A 27,627-nucleotide genomic window follows, 5' to 3' on the forward strand; every position below is an offset into this window, starting at 1 on the left:
TATGGAGTCACCAAAAATTTGTAAAGTATAAGGTTTGTAATTTGATATATCATTGAAAGGATAATGGAAAAAGCAAACAACTTTTATAGAGAAAAGTTTTTCGTGTGGGGCATCGTTTATGAAATGTACACCATTTAACTGAGAGTTTTATGTGATTAGAATTCAGTGATGGCTATTAAACCTCGCACGAAAAACTTTCCTACGAAAATTGTTTAATTTTTCATGTTCCTTTCAATTATGTATCAAATTACATACCGAGCCATTTCAAACTTTTTAGATGCTCCGTGTCTCCCACGCCAAAGGCGCGTACGCTAACCGTTTAGCCACGAAGTAGCTCACTCAGCCCATAATAAGGGACCCTCCCTATGGTACAAACTTAGACTCCATTCAATACGCTTTCTGAAATTTCTCTATCTCACTTTTTTCTTTTTTTTTTCTTTCTTTTTTTATCTCCTCTCATCTTTCTTATCCCCACCCGTTAGTGACTTATGAATATTGGACGTTTTATATTTACTGTTAGATGCTTTGGAGTGCATCTTAAATTAATAAAATAATAAAGCTTACCTTTGCACCCTTGGTGCTTTCCATTTTGGTTTATATTAATATTTCGACTTGCTCGGGAGTCATGTTCGCAGTCATTTGTTATTTCTTGCAGGCTGGAACTCCTATAATACTCCATAACTCCTACACTATAATAATACTGTAGAATTATTTTGGATTGGATGTATTTACGTTAATATTTGTTTGATATTGGTAATGAGTTCTTCGTTTTCAGTGGAACTAGTTATCCTGTTTACGATTAATAGATTTTCTTATATATAAAGAGTTTCACAGTTTTCTGACTGTCTGTTGTTCCCTTTTCTTGTAGGTCTGTGTTTCGTCAGGGTCTTGTACAAGGTGATAAACAAATCATCCATCCAATTCTAGAATGGCTCCTTCAACGGCTGCCAGAATTAAAGAAAAGGGCATACCTTGCCAAATACCTAGTAAAAGTAGAAGTGCCACCTGAAATATTAGGTGATGTCGATGTATCTGAGTTGTATGAACAGGTAATATTTTTACTATACATTTTACATGATACTTAAGAAGTTTTCGTAGAGATTCGTTAATACGCATTCAAGTATGAGGGCTGGAAATAGATAAGTGGCAAAACTGTTTTATCCCCACGCAGGGAGTTTTGTTCGAGCTGCTGTTGGCAACACATGTAGAGGATGAGTTTAGCTATAGAACGCGGCTGGCGGTGCGAGTGTTGATGCTGCAGTGATAATAGTGGAGTGTGTTGAATGTAGGCTGTCAAATCACAGCGCTTTAAAGAGGATGTTTTCCAAGTTAGAACAATGTGGATGGATAAAGATCGAAATGGTCTGTGAAAAACGCCAGGAAATGTCACTCTGGACTACGTGAGGTATGCGATAATGATGCATTATTATCGGTGATCATTTGGCACGTAGACGGGAAGGTCGTGTGTTTCTGGCAGGACCATTGCACTTGAAAAAACATGGGCACGTTCTTATGAGGCAGAACTTAAGCGCCAACCAAATGAATGGCACCACCCATCATCTCCCCGACCCAAGAAGCTGCGTCAGGAACCGGGGAATGTGAAAGTGATGCTGATAGTGGCATACGATGTACGTGGTATCATATTACGGCATGCAGTTCCCCCGAACTAGACCAGGTTTCTAGAACATCGTCCTGCACTACGCAGGAAGCGACCCAACTTCATAAGAGATCTACCCATTTTTATGCGTGACAACGCCCGTTGTCACAACGCAGTTGTTTTGAAGAACCTGTTTTTCACGATGGGGATGGGAGGTTCTAGAGCACCCACCCCATTCACCGGACATGAGTCCATGTGACTTTCATCTGTTCCCTAAGATGAAAGAACCACTTCAAGGGATGCGTTTCCGCACCAGAGATGCCATACTTCGAGATATAGGGCGCTTTCTTGCAGACATCAACAAAGAGGGCACCGCTGCTGGTATCCTGCGACTTCCCCACATCTGGCAACGGGTGTAACATGCTACAGGGGATTACGTTGAAGGCCTGTAGAAGTCTCATGATGGTACAATAAATAGTTCGCAAAGATTTATATGTTGCCACTTTTTTCTTTCCAACCCTCGTATTTCATGATTATGGCATTATTTTATTTGATCTACCATAATTGAATATTGTATTACAAAAGGAATTAAAATTTTCCGCATCGAATAACCGAGTCCCCCTTTTAGATCTCATTGTAGCTATTGAGAAAATTAAAAAGCCATTTAGTGATAAGTGAAGAGCTTCTTTTGAAAGTAAGATTCTTAAAGGTCAAGAACTAAGTTTTTTGTAATACTATAGATATGTTAATGATGTACTGTTTCTGTACAAAAATCCGTTTTAGAATTTTTCTCATAGAAACGACTTATAAAATTATATGGGGTCGTTAATGAAGTATTAATTTGTAAAAAATTAGCAAAATCGTTAGATCCCTTGTTAAGAAAATAACTTTTTTTTTTTTTCCACCCTTCAGTAAACTACCCTTAATTTCGTGGGTATAAAGAATATTGTAGAAACCCCTCTGGAGAGTCGTATAAAAACCTTAAATTTGAAATTTGGTTCCGATTCGTTGAACGTTTTGACCTCTAGGCGAGTGTACACTCATATCCAAAATGATTGTCACATATCTATAACTGTCTTTTTGTAAGAATATAATTTGATAATGATTTTGCAGTGTACTTTTAATACTGATACTATGTATATAATCGGGAAATATATATTTGTGGTAAATTTCATAGCAAAAGAATTATAAATACAAAAATTAGAATGAGTAAAAGAAAATATTGCTAAATGGACAAGATTTTTATTTTCATTTTATTGTTCTTATTTGCTACTCTTTTGACATGAAATTTGCCACATACATGTCTTTGCCGATTATACACATACTAACATTATAAGAAATACCGGGCAAATTCGTTATCAAATTATATTCCTACAACAATATATTTATAGACATGCGACAATAATTTTGGACATGAGTGTACATCAGGACGAACAGACATCAGAAAATCAGTTTTTTCGGTATATAGGAGCTATGAAAGATATAAATCTGTTGAAATTTCGAATTCGATTTTTTTACGATCAACGTACTTTCCTCTCTTTTATCGTCGCTCGAAAGTAAAAAAGAAGATTTTACAATTTTTAATGAAAAAAGGTTGAATGTGATATTCAGATTCTACATATAACAAACACGTATGTGGTTTCACATAGTAACGTAGAATAATGTTAATTGAAAGGTGGGGCATTTTCGTTAAAACTAATTGCAACATTTAAAAGATAAATGTATTACGGTTTCCGCTGGGAGCTCATGTAGTTAAAATCCCACGTTAACCTGTAGGTCCTCGTCTCATATAGTCACAGTGCTCAAAGTCACAGTACTGAACTCAAATCTAAGCAACCAAGTATATTGGGGCGGGGGGGAGAAAAAGGAAAAAGACTTTGATACCTTTTACTGGTATTTTAATGAAGGTTGCAACTGTTAATAGTCCCACATCCATTTTAACGTTCAAGATATCCTTGCAAGACATATCGAAATTCACAACAACTTGAAGTTCTGCTAGGGGCCGCGGTGACTCAGTTATAGAGCGTTCACCTGTGGTGCATGAAGTCCCGGGTGCTCTACCACTGAGCCACCGCGGCCCCTCGTTGTGTAGCGTTGTGAACAGTGTATGAGAAATCAGTTCCTCTTTGCATTAACTTGTAAACAACATTTTGATAGTCTCCAGGGGAATCATTGCTTTTATTTATTAAAAGAAAGCGGAAAAATCGTTTTATGGGGAAAATAAAAACGTATAACGTGAAACGTGCCAGTAAAACTTACGGAAAAAACGTTACAACTGGCAACCGTACTATCTAGTGTGTGCCTCAGTTACGTAAGGTAGATGTCTAGTGAAAATAATCGTAATTAACTTAAAAGGGAGAAGGCGTGTAAGCAGTTGTAGACTAATTGAAGATCACAGTTAAGGGTTTATATTTTCCGTGGTTAATTTAATTTTAAACTAATACACTAACATATATATCAATGAAAGAGGAAACAACCGATTTTTTAACACACCAGATCACCTATAGATGTGAAAAAGTGACTTACTGGACCGTGAATTGAACCCGGGACGTACGCGTAGTGGTTAACACATCGACACGGTATGCCGGAGGTCCAGGGTTCAAATCTCGGTCCAGTCAGTCACTTTTTTACTCCCCGTGTGTTAACACACTAATGTTAGTAAAAATTGCACATTTAGAAAGAATGCCGCAAATGACACCAAACTTGAAGGATAAATAGAGCAGTGTACCAGGAATAAGTATTTAAGATCGGCGAGAGATGCTGGACACGTTGTCTCAGCATCTCCCTGTCTTGTGTTAGTGTTGCGCCCTCGCTTGTGGCAATGTTACATCACTCTTAATCAGTGAAGAGCCGTCAAATGGAGTAGAAATATGGAAGTGATTACAAGCATGCCTCATCGACGTCAAAGGACACAATATCAGCACGTGAGTGAGTTCAAAGGAAAGAATAATCAATCTTCCGGTAACAGGTATATGATACCGTGACATTTCGTTTCACACTAGACGTGCTGTTACGACAGTGGATACGTGTGTGAAAACAGTGGATAGATGAGGGTCGTGCGCAGCGACGAATGGTACTGGGTCACGCAATACGACCACACCACGAGAGGACCACCATCTTATTCGCAAACCCGTAACAGACCACACAGCTTTGTCCACAGTATTGACTCAACACTGGAGCACTCTAACGGACGTGGACTTGAGTGCGATTGACAGCAACCACAAACGCTTCAGACTTTAATGGTACGTCGCTGGCGTGCTGAGTGGCAAAGTTTAGGACAAGTCCCGCTTCATCTTATCCTAGTGATGGTTGCATATGTGTTACTCTACCGTGGTGAGAGCAATCTGCCAGGCTGCATTGTTGAACGGTATAGCTGACAAACACCAAGGGTAATGGTTTGGAGCATCATTGACTACAACATGCGATCTTACCTGCTGTGTATTGTGGGCAATCTGAATAATAATCGCTACTTAAGGGAACCCAAGGTATTGCCTCACCTTCAGGTAATTCCACATACCATATTCAAGCAGGACAATGCCCGGTCATATTTGGCGAGGAATGTGCAAGCCTCGATCAAAGAATGACTGGTACCACTGGTTCCCTGACCTGGACATTTATCTGTCATGTCGCCCATCAGACATGTCTGGGATGTGGTTGGTCGACGACTTGAGCGTCACGGTCCTTCAGAAACCACTGTGTATGCTTTGTGAACTCGCATACAAATAGCGTAGAGTGTGAGATTCTTCTGGAATGTATCCAAGACCTTCTTGATTCCATGCCACAACATGTTGAGCTTTTTATTGCAGGACGTCAGGGCCTCACACTGTACTGAATTCTCAAGGTCAGATAACATGTCTTGGTCTGTAATCTAATCATTTGTATATTGTCATGTACTTCTCTATGTATGAATTTCACTTCAGTCACATGTATTGTCTTCTTGGTGTTGTAATTTTCACAAACAGTATTGTATTTTAATAATAATAAATAGTTGTTTTGTACAATTCTATAAACAAACATTTCTGCCTCTTTTGCAGATTATAAAATTATAAATTCTTGTAATATTATGCTTGTTTAAGACCAAAATCTTAACATTTGCCTTGTAAGTCTTAATGGGTTAGTCACCAGGATGTCCATATTCTGGAAAGTCAGGGAAAAATTGATTTAGGTCCTTTGTTCAGTTGTTGAATTTATGAAATAATAAGTGTAATATCCGCCTAATACATATGTTTGTAAATTTACATTCTTTTGGATTCAGGAAATTTGTAAAAGTAAAAAAAAAAATATAATAAAATAAAATAAATAAAAAAAAATTAAAAAATAGAAGTGGAGAGAGCACAAGGCCAGCTATGGGGAAGATGGAGATTGAGGTTTCTTTCTTTTTTCTTTATTTTAAATTATTCAGTGGTCAGGAAATTCTGAAATTTTGGTGATGGAAAATCAGGAAAAAGTCAGGGAATTTTTTTGGCCAAATTGTGGACACTCTGGTCACGTAATTTCATCACATTCAGTGACAATGAAAATGCAGAGTTGGAAAAGTTGTATTTACGGTTTCAAATAGTATGATACTACGTAAAGAAAATATAGGTCGGTGTATAGTTCACATTCAATACATTTTTCTGCAATACGCTTCCTTTGGGAATTCGTTCTTTGAATTTCTCTCTCTCTCTCTCTCTCTCTCTCTCTCTCTCTTTTTTTTTTTTTCTTTTTTTTTTATTTCAGACAAAATTAAAATTTTCTGTTACACTATAATGTTTATATAAATTAATATCAAACGTTACTGTTGTGAGTTGCTACATAAAAGATTTCTTTGGAACCCACCGGAAACAAATGATGCCGGAAGTACGTCGTGCTTGACCCATGCATTCAGACATTTTGTTCTGTAATTCGAAACGAAATTAAAACATCCGTTTTGCGTTTCCACCAGTACAAAATTCAATAAGTATTACAGATTTTTTAAAATATAAGAATCTCGTAACGTTACTGCGAATTTCCGAATAGCATCTTAAACAAAGGCTTTACTTCTATCTTCCTCACGAATCGAAAAGAGAAGTCATCGTTCAAACAAAGACTTGGTAAAGTTATAAAAATCAAGTTTATTATAGATGCTAAATAAATAAATAAATAAATAACTAATAGAAAGCTCTGTGATGTGCTAAAGCTAGAGGTTCTTTGAACACACTCATAAGACATAACATTGGAGCCACGATGGTTCAGTGGCAGTGCGGTCGTCTCTGATGCATGGTGTCTGTTATTCGATTACAGCCCACGTCAAGTAAATTTTGTGGTAGACAAACGCCGTATGAGTGGGTTTTCTTGGAGTTTTCCTGTTTCCCTCACTTTCTTCATTTTATCATTATAATCCATTTCATCATCACCGTCCCTTTTAGTCTTGGTGCATAATCGTGGGACGGTAAACTTAAAAAAAGAAGAATATTTTTTTCAGACGAATTTAAAATTGAGTCAGGACTATTGATGAATTAAGTATCATATCAAGTCATTTATATTTTAGATATTTAGGTGAATTATCTGTGGCGATATAAAAAGGCAGAAAAATAAATTTTAATTTTTCGTTGTAAATATCCAAAGTTCGAGATATCGTACGACACATGTTTTCCTTTTTATGGTACTTACGTTCTATATATGTGATGAATATTTATGATACTGAATATTATGAGTGCAATGGCGATTATTTAAAGTAGAAAGAATACTAATATATATATATATATATATATATATACATATATATATATACATATATATATATATATATCGGCATTAACAGCACATAAACTTTGGAGGAGGGAGAAAAAATAGTCTTGGTACATTGCATTTTAAAGCATTTTGTCTTAAAAAGCAAACAAAAACTTTAAAAAAAATTGTTTTATTTTTACCTTTGATATCCTAGTTTTTTAGAAAACGTGGTACTAAAAAAACACACTTTACAGAGTTTTTTTCAAACACTAAAATTCATTCTTATTTTACAATTTTAGTTAAACTTACATGATACCAAGTGTATGTCAAAAACAAAATAATGATAGAAGGTAGTGTGAAGTGAATATTCAGAAACAATTAAGTTTTGAAAATAGGTTTTAGTCTACAAACCTACAACTAATGTGAATGAGGCTCAACAATATATAGGTCTTTCTTTTTCAGCTAAAGTCGCTTCGCTGCCCGCTGTTTATACAAAGATTGTTACTTTACACAGTTTACTCCATCTTTACCTTTATAGAACCTTTTTTCACAATTGGAAACACACTTTTGTGCTTCTTTTATAAGATTGTTTTGTAAAGGTAGCAAACTGGTTGAGTCTCTTTTAGATTATAGTTGACCTAAGATATTTGAAATATTGGGGGTGGGTGGGTTTGAAAACCGTTTTATAAATATTGGGAGGGGAGGACATGTCCTCGGTGGGATTGACGCCCATATATTTATATATATTGCTCAAAAATATTTAGTTTAATACGTAATCAATCTGTTAAGTAATAAACTTAACCAGAAACATTATTATTATAAGTTAAGAAATTTCATCTTTTACCGTTTTTATTTTCAGTATGATCGTTTGATTGATGATTTCAAAAATATTCATAAAGATTGTGAAGCGATGAAGAAAAGTGGATTCTCAACAGCGGAACTGCGTGCTGACATCGAAGCCATGGAACGAGAGAAGGATATAGTTACCAAAAGAATCGAACAAATGGAGAGAAAGGTATCGACCAAAGAATGAAGTTGTATTGATTTCATAAACAGTTAGTTTAATTAAACTTTTTAGAATAATGGCAAACAAATAGTTGGGATCTTTTTTACCTCAATTGTTTGTGGTTTCGTCGAAGCCTAAGTAAGATGGAACACGAATTGAGTTACGGTTATGTAACTAAAAATGTAGATTGGTGTAATTTTACTTTTTATATGAAGAAATTGTTTCTATTCTGTGTTAGATAGATGGATAGATAGGTAACAGATATAATTTCTTCATCAGATAACAGGTAAAATTAGAGTAATCCACGTTTTTATTTATCGTAAATGTTAACCCCATTCCACCCTGATTAGGCTCCGACAGAAACAATAAGAAAATATTTTCACCAACCACTACTAAGGGTGATGTGTGATTGGTACTATGCACGATAACTTTACTCTCACAGGAGATTTTCCGTTGATTATCACTTATTCTCACAGGAGATTTTCCGTTGACTATCACGAACAAATCTTTACTGTTACAGTTCACATGTACCGATGTCAAGATCGTGGGAAACAGAATATTTGATTCTAGACAATGAAAGTACAATATATAGATTATATAATTATGATTTTTAAAATTTTTCTTACCTGAAAGAGTGCACGTGAAAAACAAAGATAATACATTGCACTCAGTCAGAAACAAAATTGGTAATGAATTATTTCAGTTCATTAAAATAATATTTTCTGTAATAGCAACCCATCAGCTTTTATTCCGTTAAGATTATATTTTACTTCCTTATTTCTTCGTATACAACTACACAAGGCGAGTTTTCCTCTTATTTCACTATGAGACTGTCCTGTTATAATAACCACTTATTCTGCAGGAAATGACTTGTTTGCGTAAAAATTTTATATGTGCTTAAACATGATATTAGTTAAATTCATTTTACTATACTGGTTTCCATGCGGTATTTCGTTATGCCTGCTTTGCACTTGGATTATAATCTTTGGAATTATGACTGCTACAGATTGCACTAAGTGATTAACATGGCACGTCTCTGTGCACAGTGTTTCTGTTTTATGTCCAGGCAGCTTCCGGAAGTAAGTTGGCAATTGACAAATGAAGAACTGATTCAGTTTTCCACTCCATTCTGCTCGGAAAAAGAATCATTAGTTATACGTAGCCGAAATAAGCACGCTTGTAAACAAATGCGTAGTAAGGTATTGAATGAAAATTTTCTTCGGGCGCCCCTGGTTGAAACGCAAGAACAATGTGGAGGTTACAGAAATAATGATTTAAGCATTGATAAAGAATGCCCGAAGAGCGCATTCGAAATATTGAAGAAAAAACAATACAATTGAAAAGAATATTATTCAGGTTAGTAGATAATTAATATTACAATGTAGATAATTAATTTTCAATATGTTCCATACACTTCATTAGTAAATATTATAACCGTCACCAGGTTATGGAAGTATTTTTTGTGGACGCTCTGTATACTTCGTAAAGACAGTAATTATTTTTCGATTTATACTTGATTCTGCGACGCAAATAATTTCTTTCTTCGATGGGGACTGTTTTTCTTCCCACGCAACTGGACAAAGAAGTCTTTCATCGTTTATTCATATATATATATATCTAAAACGTTACCTTGTGGTGAGAACATTTTAGTGAGCGACGAAGCTTCTCAGTGTTTCTCCCTGACTTATTAATATGTAAAGAGTATGTTCTATAGTTATTTGGAACTGAATTAAGTGTATCTTATAATCATTTATGGAAATACTAGCTGACCAGATGTTTGAACACCAGAGCGACGCCAGCCACATCGCTTTACCAGTTCGTTATCTAAACGTTCCCAGGCCCAAGTTATCGCAATGTCTCGTGCGTCGTGGCCAGTGGACTAAAATTAACATCAATTCTTTTTTATATTCTATTTACGTGTACATACAGGTGATTTAACCTGAGTGCTTTTGAGAACATTGATCAGTCGATCAGTGTAGCTCGTATCTCGAACCTCTGAGTTCGAGGAGTGTTACTCCATGTTTCGAGGTAGCAACCACGGACGTTGCATCGGGCATCAAGTATAATGTTGTGCTAAGGGGTATACGTTATTAGCCAGTCAAGGACTTAGTTATGGCTAGCTCCAATCAGTGAAATCCCAGGTTCTCATACCTTGTGCGTATAAGTTATAAATTCGCCCTTCAACATAACCATTCCACTTTGGAGACTACATATTTTTGCTGAAGGCTGATGTCGACTCTTAAGGATTTTTTTGAGCAGCAACCATATTACTTTGTGGGATTATCCCGGCGACATTTCCCCAGTGCTAATTGCCCAAGTGCATTAGTGGTGTGAGAAAAGCACATCTATAGTGGAATCATAATCATAATCTTCAATTCTAATATATAAAAGTGATAAAGGGCTATAGTGTAGTGAAAAAGCAAAGTGTGATTTTATTAGTGAAAATAATTATACATATTCAGTGTTGAGTGTTGTGATTGTTTCTTTCTCCGTCATTTTTATATAGTATTTTAATAAATAAGCATAATGTCATTTAATCCAGTGCTTTTTTGTTGCATGTATGCGTTTGTGTGCGTTGTGGTCTGAGTGACCGTCCGATCGTCCGTGAGGTTTCCGAGACGCAACATTCGATCCTCTCGGTGCCTAATGCTCATCTCGTTATTGAGACCGGCGGGCAATTCGGAAACGATTTAGTAATCCATTTTTGGAGATGTCCTTCAACGTCTTACCCAGGTAAGTTCAGGTCTCCGGAAAATACTCATTGGCAGGGCAACGGAGGACAGCCTACGGAAAGCAATTATAAATAAATGGCACCCGAACAGCGCCCCGATACCTAAGCAATTACAATATTTTTCTTTGTTTACCTTCGTACGTCACTTCAGATTTAGAATTCGCATTCGAGACATAATAAACAATGTCGTAGTTGCTAGTCAGTAAAACATACAGCAAATTGGAGTCCAGGGCAGCATACTTGAGTATGATCCCAAGTGGTTATGCGTTATATGATAAAGGATATGTATGGTAAATCTAAATTAACATTTGATGAAGTAATGTCTGAAAGGAATAATATGGTAAAAAAACAAAACTTCTGCTTTATTTTTTCTGTTTTTAACTACATGAAATAAACATATGGTCTTAAACTAAAGATTTCACATTTTTTGTAAGATTTACTGCTTAAAAAAAATCTATGCTTTAAAGAAGCATGTGTTTTATAGTGTAATGCTACCAGTGGAGGTATGCAACAAATTTATAACGTATTAGAATTTTGAAATAAAATTTTTAATCTGAGCAAATAATTTATAAGGCACCTTTGGCTGTTTAAATTCCATGTTAAGCGAAGCGACGTGGGTTATTAATAAAAAGTTCATCTTTAAAGGTTAGACTCACAAATTCCATCTTGCACATAGTTAAAGCGTATGAGCTTTGTATCTGACGAATATCTCGATTTCTCAATCGCCGTTATTTCAGCTTACTTATATGCATCTTCCGTCACTCTCCTTCACTAGTAGAATGTGATAATTGAAGCAACTGTTTTCCCTTTAGGTGGATGGTCTGGCCAATAAAGAAGCTATGCTAACTGTGGCAGGAAACCTTCGCTTAGAACGTGAGAAGGAGAAGGAATTAGCTAACCAAAAGCAAGAACAAAGAGCAGCCCTTGCTCATACTGAACAACGTCTCCAGCGGTTACAGCAACAGTTAAAAGAACTAAGAGTAGCTGCAATGGGAGCAACGCCCGAAGGTAAGTGGATTTTGCAATGTATGTTAAAAATATCGTAGTACTATGCAGGCGAAGATTAGCACGTGAGCATAGTCCGAGCTCTACTTTTCGTGATGACCAATGTAATAACATTCGGTGTTGACAAATATTCAAGTCGGACATTGACGTAGTCAGACTTTTGCCTCTAATGTTGTGTTTCTATTTTACACTCTCCTAGCGGAAGCTCATGTGGTTCGGATCCCACATTAAGCTGTAGGTTCACTGTCCCTCACTCTGAGAAGGACGTTAAACTTAAATCAGATACACTCCGATGACAAAGCGTTGTTTAGTCACAAAAGCTTAGTATCTATGCTTCGTAAGTTCGTGCAGTGCACGTCCTTTAATAAAGGTGGTACTAAGAAAATAACATAAGTATTTGTGTAATGATTTAATTTATTGTGGTAGTTTCCTTTTAGTAGTGGTATGAAACTTAACTGTGTAAATTCACGATCATAAATTACACACTAAGGATGATAACCGTGCAAGGAATGGTGTAATCTTCTAAATTCCAACCTACTTCTGAAATGGGCTTGCAGATGGCCGCACATAAATAACAATTAAATTACTACACAAATAGATAAGCTATGCTCTTAGTCTTTCATTTACGTATACTTAGTTCCTTTAATTCCTTTATATTCATAACCATAATGTAAATATTGAGATATACATTTTGTATCAATGTGCACCTTTATAGTTTATGACCTACGTAACATTTTCGAAGAACTATTTTGTCTATCAATGGAGTGAGTTTCTTAGGAAAGAGTGTGGGTTACGGCTATATGTAAAATGGTGGCTAGTAATGATGGAAGGACGTACCATTTGAATAATAAAACAAAAAATGTATTGAAACAAGGCGATCTAAAAACAAATTATTTCAGTTCTTCTATTTGTTAGGAAAGCTTACGTCACTATTATTTGATCAGTGTTGCCAAGTCAAATATTTGGAGAATCCTGATCATTTTAGTGGATATTAGAGGGAGGAGTAAGGTCCAAGATGAAATAATACTAATATATTTTCAAGTTTTGGGCAATAATTGAAAATTCTGAAATGCTTATCCATTTTCCTGTGTTTGTACCATTCAAATTTTCGTTGCGTAGCGATATATGTGTTACTTTCATCTACTCTATCATAGCGAATTCGCTGTAGCCGTTTTCCATGCCTAACTAATTTCTTCATCCAGTTCTTAGTGACTTATATTCCGTGTTTAAAATGTAATTAAGCAAGTACGAATGGGTGGACGTGTTACGTGTATATAGTGTAGTTTTCCCTAAAATATTTTATTTACAAATTTCATGTTATTCGTAGAGAGTGTATTCTAAATACTGAAATGTGTCGTCATTTTCTTATTTCTTTGGCTTCCATTGTAAATTTAATCATGTATTTGTGTTATTGTTATATTTTCCTGATAGAATACTAATTCCCTTCCCCTGTAACAAACGTAGGCCTGAATCATCTTAAAATAGGAATTTTGAAAAATGAATACTTGAAATTTACTAAACAGGGGTAAAGAAAAAGTGATGCGTTAATATCCTAAAACATGCAAATAAGAAATTTGTAAGTTATCCTTCCCAAGTATATTTTTTTATCGTACTGCAAATGTGCATATGCATGCAAATGTGCTACGATTCTTAATTGATGTAGGAGAGAAAGTGTGTGTGTATTGATCACCGCTTGCTGTTGGGTATTCATAGATCTTTATTTTAGGATCAATCCAAATGAAATCGACCAATGATGATTGCTGACAAAATTTAGTTTTTGATTAATTTTTTACTTAAGTTTGTACCATGTTCTGGGAGTTGAAAACGGGTATTCATTTATTTTTTAGCCGCGCAGGTTTTGTCGTAGCAGCCATTTTGTATAGGCGCCTGAGCGTATTTTGAACTTTTCAGAGGATTTCGTTAAACGTTGTAACTTTTTAGGCTTTAAAGACAATGTGTTCAAACCAAAACCATATGAAAGATAATGGAATGGACAACATTCGGTATTCTGTGGACATTGAGATGTATTTTAGAACGTAGGGGAAAACAACTCTGAACATTGATGTTGGAAACCTAAAAATGTCCGTTTTGGAATGTATATTTTGAAACGAAATAAATGAGACTCATCTTCAATTTTTCGTTTACATAGAGACTAGATAATAGACAACGTCCTAAACAAGTTTCAGATTTGAGAACCATATATTTGATTTTTTGGAAATTTTAAACATTACGAATTTTCGAAAATCGTTATTTTCATCATCAAATATCTCAGGAAGGACGCAAGTGAAAAATCTGAAATTTGCACAAAATACACTATAGTTTTGCAGTAACAAGTGGGTAAAATTGCATCACTGAGGCTTGAGTGGTTTCTGAGTTATAAGTATTTTCTTTACTGGGACTTAATATCATGAAGCGCCATAGTAAAAGTCATGCGCAAATTTGTAAAATATGCACAATTTATGAATCATATCTTAAAACAACGCGTCTGTTATTTCTTTTCTGCCTATAGCGCTGCTGTTAAGACATCAGTGAGGTAAACAGTTGACTAATTTGTGTACAGGGTTTGGCACTGATATTGAAAGTACGACCTGTAGGAATTGTGACCTCTGTGGGTGTGAGTTTCCGGAGAACCTTGGTGATTGTGATAGTAGAACCCACACTTTGTCATTCGTAGGTAGTTTAAAAGAGGTTCTTGGGCCATGGGGATGGAAAATGTGAACGAAAAGATCGTCCTAATTGATGTCTTCAATTCTCCCAATCCGCCATTTCTCGTCGTAAATACAAACTACGGTATCATTAGGTGCAAATGACAACATGCTATGTTCTATAAGTACTGAAGCACTGCAATCAGTAAATTCATCTGGTTGTGACAATTCATAACATGTAATTTGTGTTTGCGTCAGAGGTACAAATCTATGATATGATCTGGTATTGATAATTCTTTTACAAGTAGCAAATCTCGAATTTCTTGCTGTTTGACTGACTTCTGCTGATGAAACATAGATAAATTGTATACCTTAGATACTATCAACACAAAACCTGAACATCTGTTCAGCTTTAAAATTTCGAATTTCACGTCATTGCAACAATTTATAACTCAAAAACTACTCAAGTCTCAGTGATGCAATTTTATACACGTGTTATTGCACAACTATAGTCTATTTTGTGCAAATTTGGGATTTTTCACTTGCGTCCTTCCAGAGATATTTGATGGTGAAAACACACGATTTTCGAAAATTCGCAATGTTTAAAAGTTTCCAAAATATCGAGTATATGGTTCTCAAATCTGAAACTTGTTTGGGACGTTGTCTATTATCTAGTCTCTATGTAGACGAAAAATTGAAGGCGAGTCTTATTTATTTCGTTTCAAGATATACATTCTAAAACGGTCATTTTTAGGTTTCTAACATCAATGTTCAGAGCTTTTTTCCCGACATTCTAAAGTACGTCTCAATGTCCACAGAACACCGAATGTTGTCCATTCCATTATCTTTCATATGGTTTTGTTTGAACTCATTATCTTTAAAACCTAAAACGTTACAGCGTTTAATTCTGAAAAGTGCAAAATACCTACACGTGCCTATGCAAAACTGTCGCTACAAACAAAGCTGCACGGCTAAAAAATAAATTAATACCCGTTTACAACTCCCTGAATGTGGTACAATCTTAGGTAAAAATAAATAAATAAATAAATAAAAAATAAATAAATTTTGTCAGACCTTTGACCTGGAAATTGGTCGATTTCATTTGGATTGCCCCTTTATTGTTTTAATCAACAGGAGTTTTTATAATTAGGACCATTTTTATCAAATGTTAGGTCACCCTTCCTTAATATAGGTAGAGGTATTGAGACAAATCTTGGAATTTACTTATAAGCAAGTTTAAAAATAAACAACATTTTATTTCTCATAAAAGTATTCTTTATTTTCACAAATTACTACGTTACAATATACAAGTATATCTAAAAATTGTTACCTACTGTCATTTTGCAAATATAATATAATTGGCAAAATTCCTTGATATATAAAATGGAAACCATTGAACAACAGTAAACATACATCATACATCAAAAAACTTAGAAGAAGAAAAAGAGTTCATCCAGCATCGTGGTTTTAGAACATTTCCATTAAATATCGTATCTACTTGTCCACAACACTTACCGTGCCTTTTTCAAACCTATTCGGCGTAAAAAGATCTACGAAATGTTAAGTGGACCAATGTCACCTAGAACGAAAAATAACGGAACAAGGTAACTATATTTGGTTTAGTGTTCGCCTTAGCTCAAGTTACCATATTCTTAGATTTCTTATATTCAAAATACGGGAAACAAATTTTTGAAACATTTTATTACGCTCGTATATTCACATTTTCACTCTCCTCATTTATTTATTAACACAAATCAAGATTTTGTAAATGACTTTTTCCTAAAAAACACATTTTTGTTTTTAAATCGGCCTGGGTCTTGTGTATTTTAAAGCCATTGCATTGTTCCAACATTCATGAGGCGAGACTAAGGAAAGACCTGGGAACAATGCATTGAGGATGACTGGACACGAAACTGGAACTCTCAGTCTCCTAATTACGAAGTGAGGTAGTTCACTGTCCGATCAACAAATAGGGGATAGGTAGATTATAAAAGTCGACTACCGAAAAAGACACTTAGGTAATACTCACCTCATTGTAAAATATGTGATGTCAGCAATGTGTAAAAAAAAAAAAAAAAAAAAAAAAAAAAAAAAAAAAAAAGTCAGAATCGTAATAGAGCTTTTGAAAATATAACGACAATTTCTTAAGTTTTAGGCGTATATCAGTCACAATGTCTAATATAAATTTTGGAGAAAAGATGTTCAAGCATGTGAGTTCTGGTTCTTAAGTTATTGGTAATTCAGTACTGTTAACAGTCTGAGAGTTCATTTTTGTTTTCTTTCTTAATAGGGCTACTGCAACGTTTGGAAGAAGAAACAAAAGTGAACACTTACATTGTAAAACAGAAGCTCCCGAAAGAGATAGAAGGGCTTGAGAAAGAAATTCAGATTCTCCAGAGAGTTTTATCAGAACCAGCAATGGGAAGAGCTGATATAGATACATTAAAGAAACAGGTAAAAATTAAATCAATCAATAAATAAAGCTTGTTTCAGAGTTTCATTCATAACTATAGTAAGAGTAGTATATGATCAATTGATTTTTTTTCTCACACTTCTTTCTTTCTTTCTCTTCTTCGTCTTCTTATGTGTAAAGCTGAATGTACGAGGCATTTCCGTAAAGTTACAACTGCGACAAGTACCGGTAATATTTTCGTGCGTACGTTAGCGATATTGGCTTTCATTTTCAACCTTTCACTTCCCTGTCAAGCTATTTCTCATTGCTAATTGGTAACGTATTTACAATAGCTGCGCTGATTCAGACTTCCGTCAAATGTGAAGTGCGCTCCATCACACGTTTTCCTCAAGCACACGTTAAGCACCCAGCGGACATTTACGATGCTCCTGTTCCCATTAATAGAAACATCATGCTAAACAACACTTCCGTGACGATGAAGAAATCAAGAACTATGAAATGTGGTTTCAACAGCAGGCGCTAGAGTTCTATGACTTTAGGTAAAGAAGTTAGTATCTTAACTTGACTAGCGTTTGAAGAATTGCGACAATTATGTCGAAAACTGACCCATATATCACTAAATACATTGTAGTGGAGATTATGTTAAATACACAATTTCTAAATTAATACCACCCGTAACTTACTTTCCGGACTCCTCGTATATTTGATTGTTTGTTCGCTACACAAATCCACACCGTTTAACTGTTTGAAATGAATTTTAAAACAGTTAGTATCTATTCGAAGTGGGTTTTTATCAAATCACATTGATTAAAATGCAAATCCTAAGGGAAAATGGTTCAAAATTTATGCCAAAAATAGAGTATCTCAGGGGCCCATCAAGTTAGAAAGGCTAAATTCAGTATATAAAAAGTAATTAAACAGGAATTCCTTCTAAAGAGGGAGGGCGGTGAATTTATTTCCCATTTTGTGAAATGCTATGCTATGGGAAGGAAGCAGGTTTAAAATTTTCACGAAGAATAGGGGCTGCACCACTTAAAATTAATTTTTGAACATATTTATCACTTGGGTGAAGTTCGGTTTTTATCACTTCATTTTGATTTAAATCCGCAGCCGAGAAGGAGAAGTTAAAGTATTTTTCATAAACTTTTTTTTTTCTCGTTTGAGGAACGGGCATTCAGTTAGTATCCTTTATAGGATCTAATTCTATAAAATTCAAAAAGTGAAAAATGTGCTACTTCAACGGAAATCGAATGTTCTGCTCTGGTTACCGTGCCTGCGCGCTATCCATTACGTTATACCCAGTCCACTCCCTGACCAGCTAGGCGTTTTCAATCTTGAGATTGATACTGAAGTATTATTCTAATAGGAACTTAATCTGTTAAGTGATTAATTGATTTTTGTACAAATTATTTCCAATCTGATGCTCTACGACGTCATAGTTTCTTGCTCCAATTCTCAGTAAACCAGGCGAACAGAAATAAGGAGCAAATTGAGAAATGTGGCGATGACAAAGGCAGTTGTGATAGGCAAACAAGAACATCGATGAAAGAGTCTATGATTTTGCATTACATCACTTGTGAATCAATGATTACTGGGACACGTCCAGTACTTTTTTTCACTTTTCTCCCGCTTCTCGTCCTCCTCTTCTTTACTGTAGGTACTTTTGTTGTTTTTCTCTGTCCATGATCCGAGCACGGAGCCAGTTGGAAATAGCTGATTTCTATGTACGACGCTTGAAAATAAGTCTTTTGCGGTATACATATCCGAATTGTTACAAGAAAGTTTTTTTTTTTTTTAAATTCTTTCTTTGCGGAGTGGTAATTGAAATATATATATATATATATTATTCTTAGGAAGCAAAATCTCTTCTACTCTCTCGACACAACAGCATTTTTTTTTACTAAACCTCAACTTTCAACTCTAACGTCTAACATAATTTGGACATTACGGGACCTCATCTTCCAGAAGTATCGCACACATCCCCTTAAACGCGCCAGGTTCTACTCAGTATATACGCCTTCTACCCTCTCTTGCTAGTTCTCAGAACCTGCGATCTATCGAGCACAAACATTCACTTTACGGTTCTCAGGTTAAGACCGTTAAGTGAATGTTAGTTCAAGATCATCAATTGAGTGTTCGTTGTTTGTGATCTGACGTAGAAATACATACATACTAAGAACTTTTCATTACTCATAAATTAGAAAGAGAAGGAAATCTTACTGTCGAATTACAAATTTACCACAGCTCTTTTATTCTATGGACAGCCAGACATCATCATACGTCATGTCTTTTATGTAACAAGAAATTTTCTTTAAATGTGCTAGAAACATCCAAATGACTCGAAACTGTTCGATTTTTCTTACTTTTGGATGTTTTAACATTGTGAGCCCTAATTATTCCCCCTCCTCTCTCCATTCATTCTTGTGATGTGACATCATATCATACATAAATAGTATTTCTGAACTACTTTTCATTCTAAATGTTTATTAATGATAGGGTTTCAATACTTCTATTTGTTTCACATGTATTATTAACAAGAGTATTTTTTAAAAATTTAACGTCCTACGGTTATGCTCTGAAGCTAAAGGAAACGGTGGTGATGGTAAGGAATGAGATGGTGGAATGAACAAAGTGGGAGGAAACGGGAAAATCCCGAGAAAACTCACGTACACTGTGATTATTCACTACAAAGCCACTTGGCGGGATTTGGGATCGAACCAGGGACTCCACACACTAGAGGTGAGCACCCTTCTACTGATCCACCGTGACTCATGTAGTATTATATAGAGTCACTTTTGTGTGCCAAGATTGAATACTATACAAATTAGGAACAAAATCTGGTTATTTAAAATTACATCCTCTAGAAGTTTGAATATGTATATTAGTGTACTAGACATCACATAATAATATTTTATTAAGAAGGCAAAGCTCATGTACTTAATTTACTAATAACATGATCAAGACGTGGTACTTCCAAGTGAGTTGTTCAGATTAAAAGATGGGAAATGTTTAATAAATAAACCTCTATTCAAATATACATCTTCCATTCCAGTTGAACTCAAGAAATAATAATCCTTGCAGGGAAGTAGCATTTATTCCCATTAGTTTTCTTATCTCAAAATAATGGAGTAGTAAAGAGAACACTAACTATAGCATTCTGTCTAAATATAGCTCTGTCTAATCTACGAAAGAAGGCATTTTTATTAGAAAATTTTAAATATTATATTTAAATATTATACAGTTCGTAAATAAATGTTTTACCTCTCTCTATCTCTCGCTATATATATATGTGTACAGGGTGTCTCAAAAGTCCCTTACCACCCCAATGAAAAATAGATGTACTTTCAGCGAATTCGATGTGGTAGGTGAACTTGAGAGCTAGGGGGACACTTTCTGGCGTAGGGTACGCGGACGGCTGCCATCTTGAATTTAACTTTTTTTATTACAAACGCTGTGTGGGTCATGTGATACATGACCATAGGCTGGAATTTCACCAGAAAACCGAATCTGAAGTCAAAATGCATTTATCTTCATGTGGTAAACAGTTATCCACAATTGCAGGTGTAACTTTCGTATTACATAATGTGCTCAACATGTTGTCCATGCTGGGCAATGCACGCGTTCAGACGCTTCTCCCAATTGCTATGGACACGTATTAAGGTTTCTGGGGATATTTGTTCACAGGTAGCCATGATACGTTGTTCCAGATGGTGAACATCACGAATTTTCACAGCATGCACCATAGCCTTCACATGTCCCCACAGGTAGAAGTCAAGGGGGGTTAAATCTGGTGATCGGGCAGGCCATTCGACTGGTTCACGTCGACCAATCCACGTCCCAGGGAATTGTTCATCCAGGAACTGACGCACCTGGATGCCATAATGGGGAGGTGCGCCATCTTGTTGGAAGAACATGGGGAAGGTTCCATCCTCGGACATCAGAGCCGGCATTATGTTTTCCTGCAACAACGCGAGGTATCGGTCGGGACCAATAGCGTATGTTTTGCCTATTGACCTCACCATTTACGTAGAAATGGGTTTCACCCGAAAAAAGTATCGGCATAGCGAACTGCGGATTTACCCTCAATTGCTCAATAGCCCACTCGCAAAACTGGACGCGACGATCGTGATCGTCCTCCATATGTTGCTGCAATTGCATCTTATATGGATGCCACTTATATCTTTGGAGCACCCTGTGCACTGAACTGTGACTCACGGCACACTGCATTGCTAAACGACGTGTGCTTCGCTGCGGCGACTTCGAGAAGGAGGCCAGCACGGCAGTAGCTGTTTCTTCGTCCGTGGCTGTCCTTGGCCGTCCACTACGGCGTCTATCCACAACTATTCCCGTTTCCTCGAATTTGGTCAATAACCGTGCCACTGCAACATGCGATACAGGTGCTCGTTGTGGATGACGCGCATTGAAATCGGCAGCCACTGCGCGGGCACTCCTCCCGCCCCATATTTTGATGATCTGGATGCGTTCGTCCCTCGTTAACGGCATGATTCACAACCTGCAACACAAAAGAAACGCAGTCAAACCCACAACTTCAATTGTGGATAACTGTTTACCACATAAAGATAAATGCATTTTGACTTCAGATTAGGTTTTCTGGTGAAATTCTAGCCTATGGTCATGGATCACATGACCCACATAGCGTTTGTAATAAAAAAAAGTTAAATTCAAGATGGCGGCTGTCCGCGTAACCTACGTCAGAAAATGTCCCCCTAACCCTCAAGTTACCTACCACATCAAATTCGCTGAAAGTACATCCATTTGGATTTTAATAGGGGTGGTAAGGGACTTTTGAGACACACTGTGTGTATATATATACGTGTGTGTGTAGGTAGATAGATATACAGGGTGAGTCAAATTGAGTGTTAGAAGCCAACATTCCGCGAACTATGCAGCAAATAACAAAAATGTTAAGAGTCAATGTACAATACAGAGGGGCCTAAAAATGGGTCAAACACGAGGTTCCCCCGTTCCCATTTTGGGGGGAGGGGTTGTACGTGGAATTTTCAAATGACAACATAGGTTGAGTGATATCTTGTTTGATAGATCGTGGAAAACCAAACAGTCTAGTACAGCATTTGTTTTGGTTTCATGCAAGCCTGCTTCAAAATGGACGCCGAAAATGATTCCACGTTCAGATACAAAGCGCTGTATCCAAAATAAGTGTTACAAGCCAATATCCGCAAACTATGCATCAAATAGGAAAAATGTGAAGAGTCAATGTACAATACAGAGGGGCCTAAAAATGGCTTGTAACATGAGGTTCTCCCCGACTCCCGTTTTGGGGGAGGGGTTGTACGTGGAATTCTATGTATGTATAGAAAAGTAACATTGTATCATCTGTACTGTGTGTGTTGTCCTTGAATTCGACATAGTTGAGGTTATATATGATTAAGTGTTCATGTTGGATAATAACTTCAAACTACAACCAAATATCAACATTCATTTTATAGTACATAATTAAATACAATACGGTTTAAGACAAAACTGAATTATCTCTCCGTGTATTGTGCCACAGTTTCAAAAATTGTGAGAACAGTTAGCCCCTCTTTTTTAAACAAGGGTGAATAATTTTTTTTTACAATATACTGTTACTTAAGATGAACTCTGCTAAACTATCCATAAAACCTTTGATAACTTTTACTAGCTTCTAATTGATTTAATGAGCATTTTGCCACTAAGTAGTAAATATACTTGAAGTAATGGCTCTAAAGATCTGGTTCTATTTCAGTGGAAATGTTTTGATGTCATGTTAAATTTAGTGGTAGAGCTCGTTTCTATTATGAAGGGATGCATAATCTAATATTGGTCGTGGATTTCTTGAGAGTTCTCTGTTTTCTTTCATTACACTTACTCCATTGACTCTTGCACCATCGTTCACTTGAACTTATCCGTCTCCTTTAATCTGCAAGGAATAAAGATAGGAGGTTAAAAATTTTATTTCATTATTATATAAGTTCACATCTCTTATAGTTCCTATTGTTAATAAAGACATAACACAAATAAATAACATAAAAAATAATGAAGTATAAGGGAATAATGGGAACGTGCCCAAGAGGCATTTTTTTCTAAGGATAGCTAAATGCTCGCAAGCCTTAATAATATGATAATAATTTAAATATTCTGTTTTCCTGTTAATGCACCATAAGCCTTATTAAAACCATAATTTTAAATTTCGTGAAAAGTAAGATTAGTATCACAAAAGATTGTCAGCTGATTTTAGAGTCATAATCTTTGTTCAAGGACCTGAAAGATATGGTTGTTTACATTGTTGTTACAAGAAAAATATGAACAAACAAAAAGGTTACGAATATATAGGGCCAGATAGCCGTGTATAATATATATATATATATATAATCGACATCAGATTTAACCAGCCATACTAGTAAATAATTTCGCGATCCAGCGGTTAAAAACTGCTGTTGAAATTGATTCAATAGCAGGATAATGCATGTTTTTGTTCCCTTTTTCTTTTAAAATCAATAGTATACTTAGGATTTAAAATCAATAGTCTATTTGTTTTCACTTATTACACTTAGGTGAGAATACGTTGTGTGTACTAGCTACTGTGTTAAACTAAGTTGCCTTTAATTCCAGATTCAAGCTGTGACTACAGAAGTGAATCAGATAATTGAAAGGAGGTTAGCGAGTAGCAACCCTGCTGAAGATAAACTAGTGCCTTTTCGACAACAAGCTGCTATTATTGCTCGTCGTAAAGAGACAACAGCTGAACAGCTCAGTGACCTAAGAAGAGAGCTTGCTAGTTTAGAAGAAGATTTACAGGTAAGCAAGGCACAACAACAGTGTATTGTCACACGTAAGTGAATTGATTGTTATCTTGTGTTTGTTCTTGATCAGCATTTTGTTTTTGATAGTGCACACTAAGTTGTTTGCAGGTAGCTAGCTTATTGGTTGGCAATTGAATTTTACTGAAAATTCTGTTCTGGGGAAACTTACTTTTACATCAAATGTCCATACGCCTCGACTGCAACCATTTACTATTCGTTGATATTTAGATCAGTAAATAGATATCAAGTGGATGTTCAATCAAAGACTGTGCATTATCATCCTCATTTCTAATATGAACACTTCAATAATAATTTCTTTGAGCAGTCTATCATATAATATTTATGAATATGGAATTACAAAATGTTCATTTTACTATTGATAAAACACGTCTTGAAAAGTCATCGACAAATATATTCTACAAATATTCATAGTTTTCTGCCTAGCCATTCATTGGATCTGTATCGCGGAAGGAAAAAAGGAAAAGGTAAAATAGTAAAACTTATTTTAAGAAGACTGCCCAACATTTTCAACTAAATCGCTTGTCTAGAGGAGTGGTCTTTATAAAAGAAGGTTCAATAATTTGCCAAGACTTAAAAAGGTCGCGAATTAAAACTCAAATATGTAATCACAGAGTTTATCGTCTTATGTTAACCTTTATTTAGAAGTATTATATATTACAGTAGAGCTGAAGTTGAAAGAAAATCACTGTGTTGGAGGATAATATCATTCAAATGGTGGTAAGGGAAGAAAGTGAAATTGAAATTTTAACACCTAGGATTGTAAATAAGCGCGCTCGCTTTTGGTGAGTTCTATCATGAGTTGTTCATTTTGGTAATACGTGAACGTGCGCTGCGTTTAGTTCGAAATGTAAGTGAATTCGAGTGTAAAATCACGCTTAACATTGGCTAATGTTATTTTCACAGAATATTGTAATCGGCCATTTGTAGGTAATTTACACTTTTACTTACACTCTATCTTCTCTACTGTACTGTTTCTCATTACGAAGAAGAAAGGAAAGATTGCAAGTACAAACATGCCTGCCATTAATGTACTTCTTGAGGATGTACTGTGCAATTATGATTGAAAAAGAAAGAAAAATAAAACACCCATCTACACCTAGGTATTTTTATAAGCCTTTGAGAAACTCGAATTACAGAATACTCTACAAATTCTGTCACGCGTAGAACAATATGTAAAGCAAAGAAAAAGATGCTCAGCGCAATTAGTTCTATTGGTAGAACTATAATAATAATCAGTTTCTGCCGTAAACCCAACGGCACACCGAGGCTTGCTGACCTCATATTTCTACCCAAGTAGTTGTTTTAAAAAACACATAGTATAACATTTTCTGACAAAAATCGATGATCGCTGGTTTGGAGGACAGGTGGTCGGCATAAAGAGGTTTAATGCATTGCTGTTGTGGAATACCGGTCACTGTAAGGAGTGGTCAATATATTAGAACCGGGTAAATACCGGTCGTGATGGGTGGTCGTTCAGAGAGATTTCATTGTACTATAGCTTTGGCTTCGATATGAGTTAACATTTACAGTTTTATAAATGAGAGTGAAGAATTGAAACTTTCAGGCAATATGATGACTTCATCCACTTCTTGGAAAGCAACATCAGAACATCCGACTTCTTATTACCGATCATCTGCCGATACATCTGCGAAAAGTATCTTAATTAACTTTGTATGGGGAGTTTTATTCATTTATTTTTGTACTATCTCCTAAGAAAATAAGCCTTGCCCATTAACATACAACAAAGAACAAAATTAACAATATCAAACCAAATTGACTCAATAATCTAACTCCTTGAACCCATAAATCAAATTTCCACTTAATTATTGCAACTACTTCCTGATTACATGAATAGTTTTTGGCAAGGAGAGTGTATTCCTCAAGTGTAAAGTAATAACTTACATTATTCATTTATCTTTTAGCATATCTTTTAGCATAAGACAATATTAAATTTTTAATATGTAGCACTTTTGTACAATTTTTGGTTCTTTCTGTGTGAAAGATTTGAAAAGTGATTTCTTATACGTAAGGGACAAAGCAAAAATCGCGAACAATGAATCTATTGTCCTTTTTCAACCACACATGTTTCGCAAATCAAAAAATTATTTTATACCACACAAAGACCACACAAAAACTTCATTCGTGTCTTAGTACCCATGTGCAGTTATCTTACAAGGTACATTCGCGAAGTGTCCCCTCGAGATTCGTCTAAAATTAATTCAAATGCAAAGTTCTCCGCGAGCCAATGTGCATTGTACTAATTTTAGCGGCCCATACAAGTAATTTGCATATTTATGGGCCTTTAAATATATATCCGAAATTCAATCATACACTACTATAACGCTTGGTAACAAAATTGTTTTTAGTTTCTTTAGATGTAACTGAACATGAATGTGGTCATATGCAAAACAAATTGTATCAAACGCTGCTTCTCTGACACATGCTATCCACACCGGCCGCTATCTTGGATCCGCCATATTGGATGCAACTTTCGGTTTTTCAAATGGGAATGGGTGCATGTGATACATCAAATTCATATAAAATTTTCTCGGAAATTCATTGGTGTAGTGTATTTTACCATAGCTTGTACCGTTTGCAAGGTATTGCACTTCACGAATATTGAACCAAATAGAAAGATGTGCAGGGCTCCGTTTGTATAGGTAATCTTTTACGTGATTTATTGTTGACGAAATATTCTCTGAACCTAGATAGATACAGACACACAGACGTACGTAAATACGGAATTGGTAGGTTTTCACTCAAATCTGGTCGTATCTGGATTTACATTAGACATTTTGACCATAATACAATATTTTCTTGTTATAGTATAAATAGAAGTAATAATCACTCACAGAAATGTAATAAAATTATGACACCGATGTTGTAGAGAGATTGTTTATACCTACAGTATTTTTTCAGTTAAAATTACTATGAAATGTCTATTCGCGAAGTCCTGGAGGGATTTGACATGCAATGCTTTCCAAACGGTACAAGCTACGGTAAAATTAACTACACCAACGAATTTCCGAGAAAATTGTACATGAATTTGATGTATCATTGCACCTATTCCCATTTGAAATAACGAAAATTGACTCCAATATGGCGGATCCAAGATGGCAGCCGGGGTGAGTAACATGTGTCAGAGAAGCAGTACTTAAACCAATTTGTTTTGCATTTGCCCACATTCATGTCCATTTTAAAAAATGAAATCTTTGAGTTTTACGTCCCACGATTATGCCGGTTGGGCTAAAGGAGACGGTACCCATGCCCATTTACATCCAAGAAACTAAGAGAAATTTGTGTCCGAGCGTTATAGTAGTGTATGATTGAATTCCGGACATATGAAGGCCCATAAATATGCAAATTACTCGTATGAGCCGCTAAAGTTAGTACAATACACATTGGACCGCGGAAAACTTTGCATTTAAAGCAATTTTACACGAATCCCGAGGGGACATTTCGCGAATGTACCTTGTCAGAGTACAGCTCCATTATATAGAATCGACGGTCTGTCGAAATGATAGTGCCCAATTAATATTCTGTTTATCTAGACTATTTTACATATAGATGCATGAGAAAATTTAATTACTTAATGACAATAGTTACTAAACTATGCTCTTGGATACATACAAGATCTTGCAATACTTAATGACAATTTGATTAAGGATAAGATAAATACATTTACTCCAATGCATGCGAAAGTCGTATAACTCTT

The 27,627-nt window shown here is 35.6% G+C and overlaps 1 protein-coding gene across 3 annotated transcripts in view; it reads left to right on the forward strand.

Annotated features, from left to right (window-relative positions):
* LOC145692970 (intraflagellar transport protein 81 homolog) overlaps nucleotides 1–27,627 on the forward strand; it is a 65,916-nt gene that overhangs the window by 12,391 nt on the left and 25,898 nt on the right. For all 3 annotated transcript variants that reach the window (XM_081768572.1, XM_081768571.1, XM_081768573.1), the window contains exons 4-8: nucleotides 869–1,049; nucleotides 8,148–8,303; nucleotides 11,838–12,033; nucleotides 16,966–17,129; nucleotides 23,701–23,886. In XM_081768572.1, the coding sequence (XP_081624698.1) occupies nucleotides 869–1,049; nucleotides 8,148–8,303; nucleotides 11,838–12,033; nucleotides 16,966–17,129; nucleotides 23,701–23,886 (883 nt within the window). The remainder of the gene's footprint in view (nucleotides 1–868; nucleotides 1,050–8,147; nucleotides 8,304–11,837; nucleotides 12,034–16,965; nucleotides 17,130–23,700; nucleotides 23,887–27,627) is intronic.

This window comes from Thermobia domestica, chromosome 8 (genome assembly GCF_964235325.1).
Source record: "Thermobia domestica chromosome 8, izTheDome1.hap1.1, whole genome shotgun sequence".
NCBI classification, from domain to species: Eukaryota; Metazoa; Arthropoda; class Insecta; order Zygentoma; family Lepismatidae; genus Thermobia; species Thermobia domestica.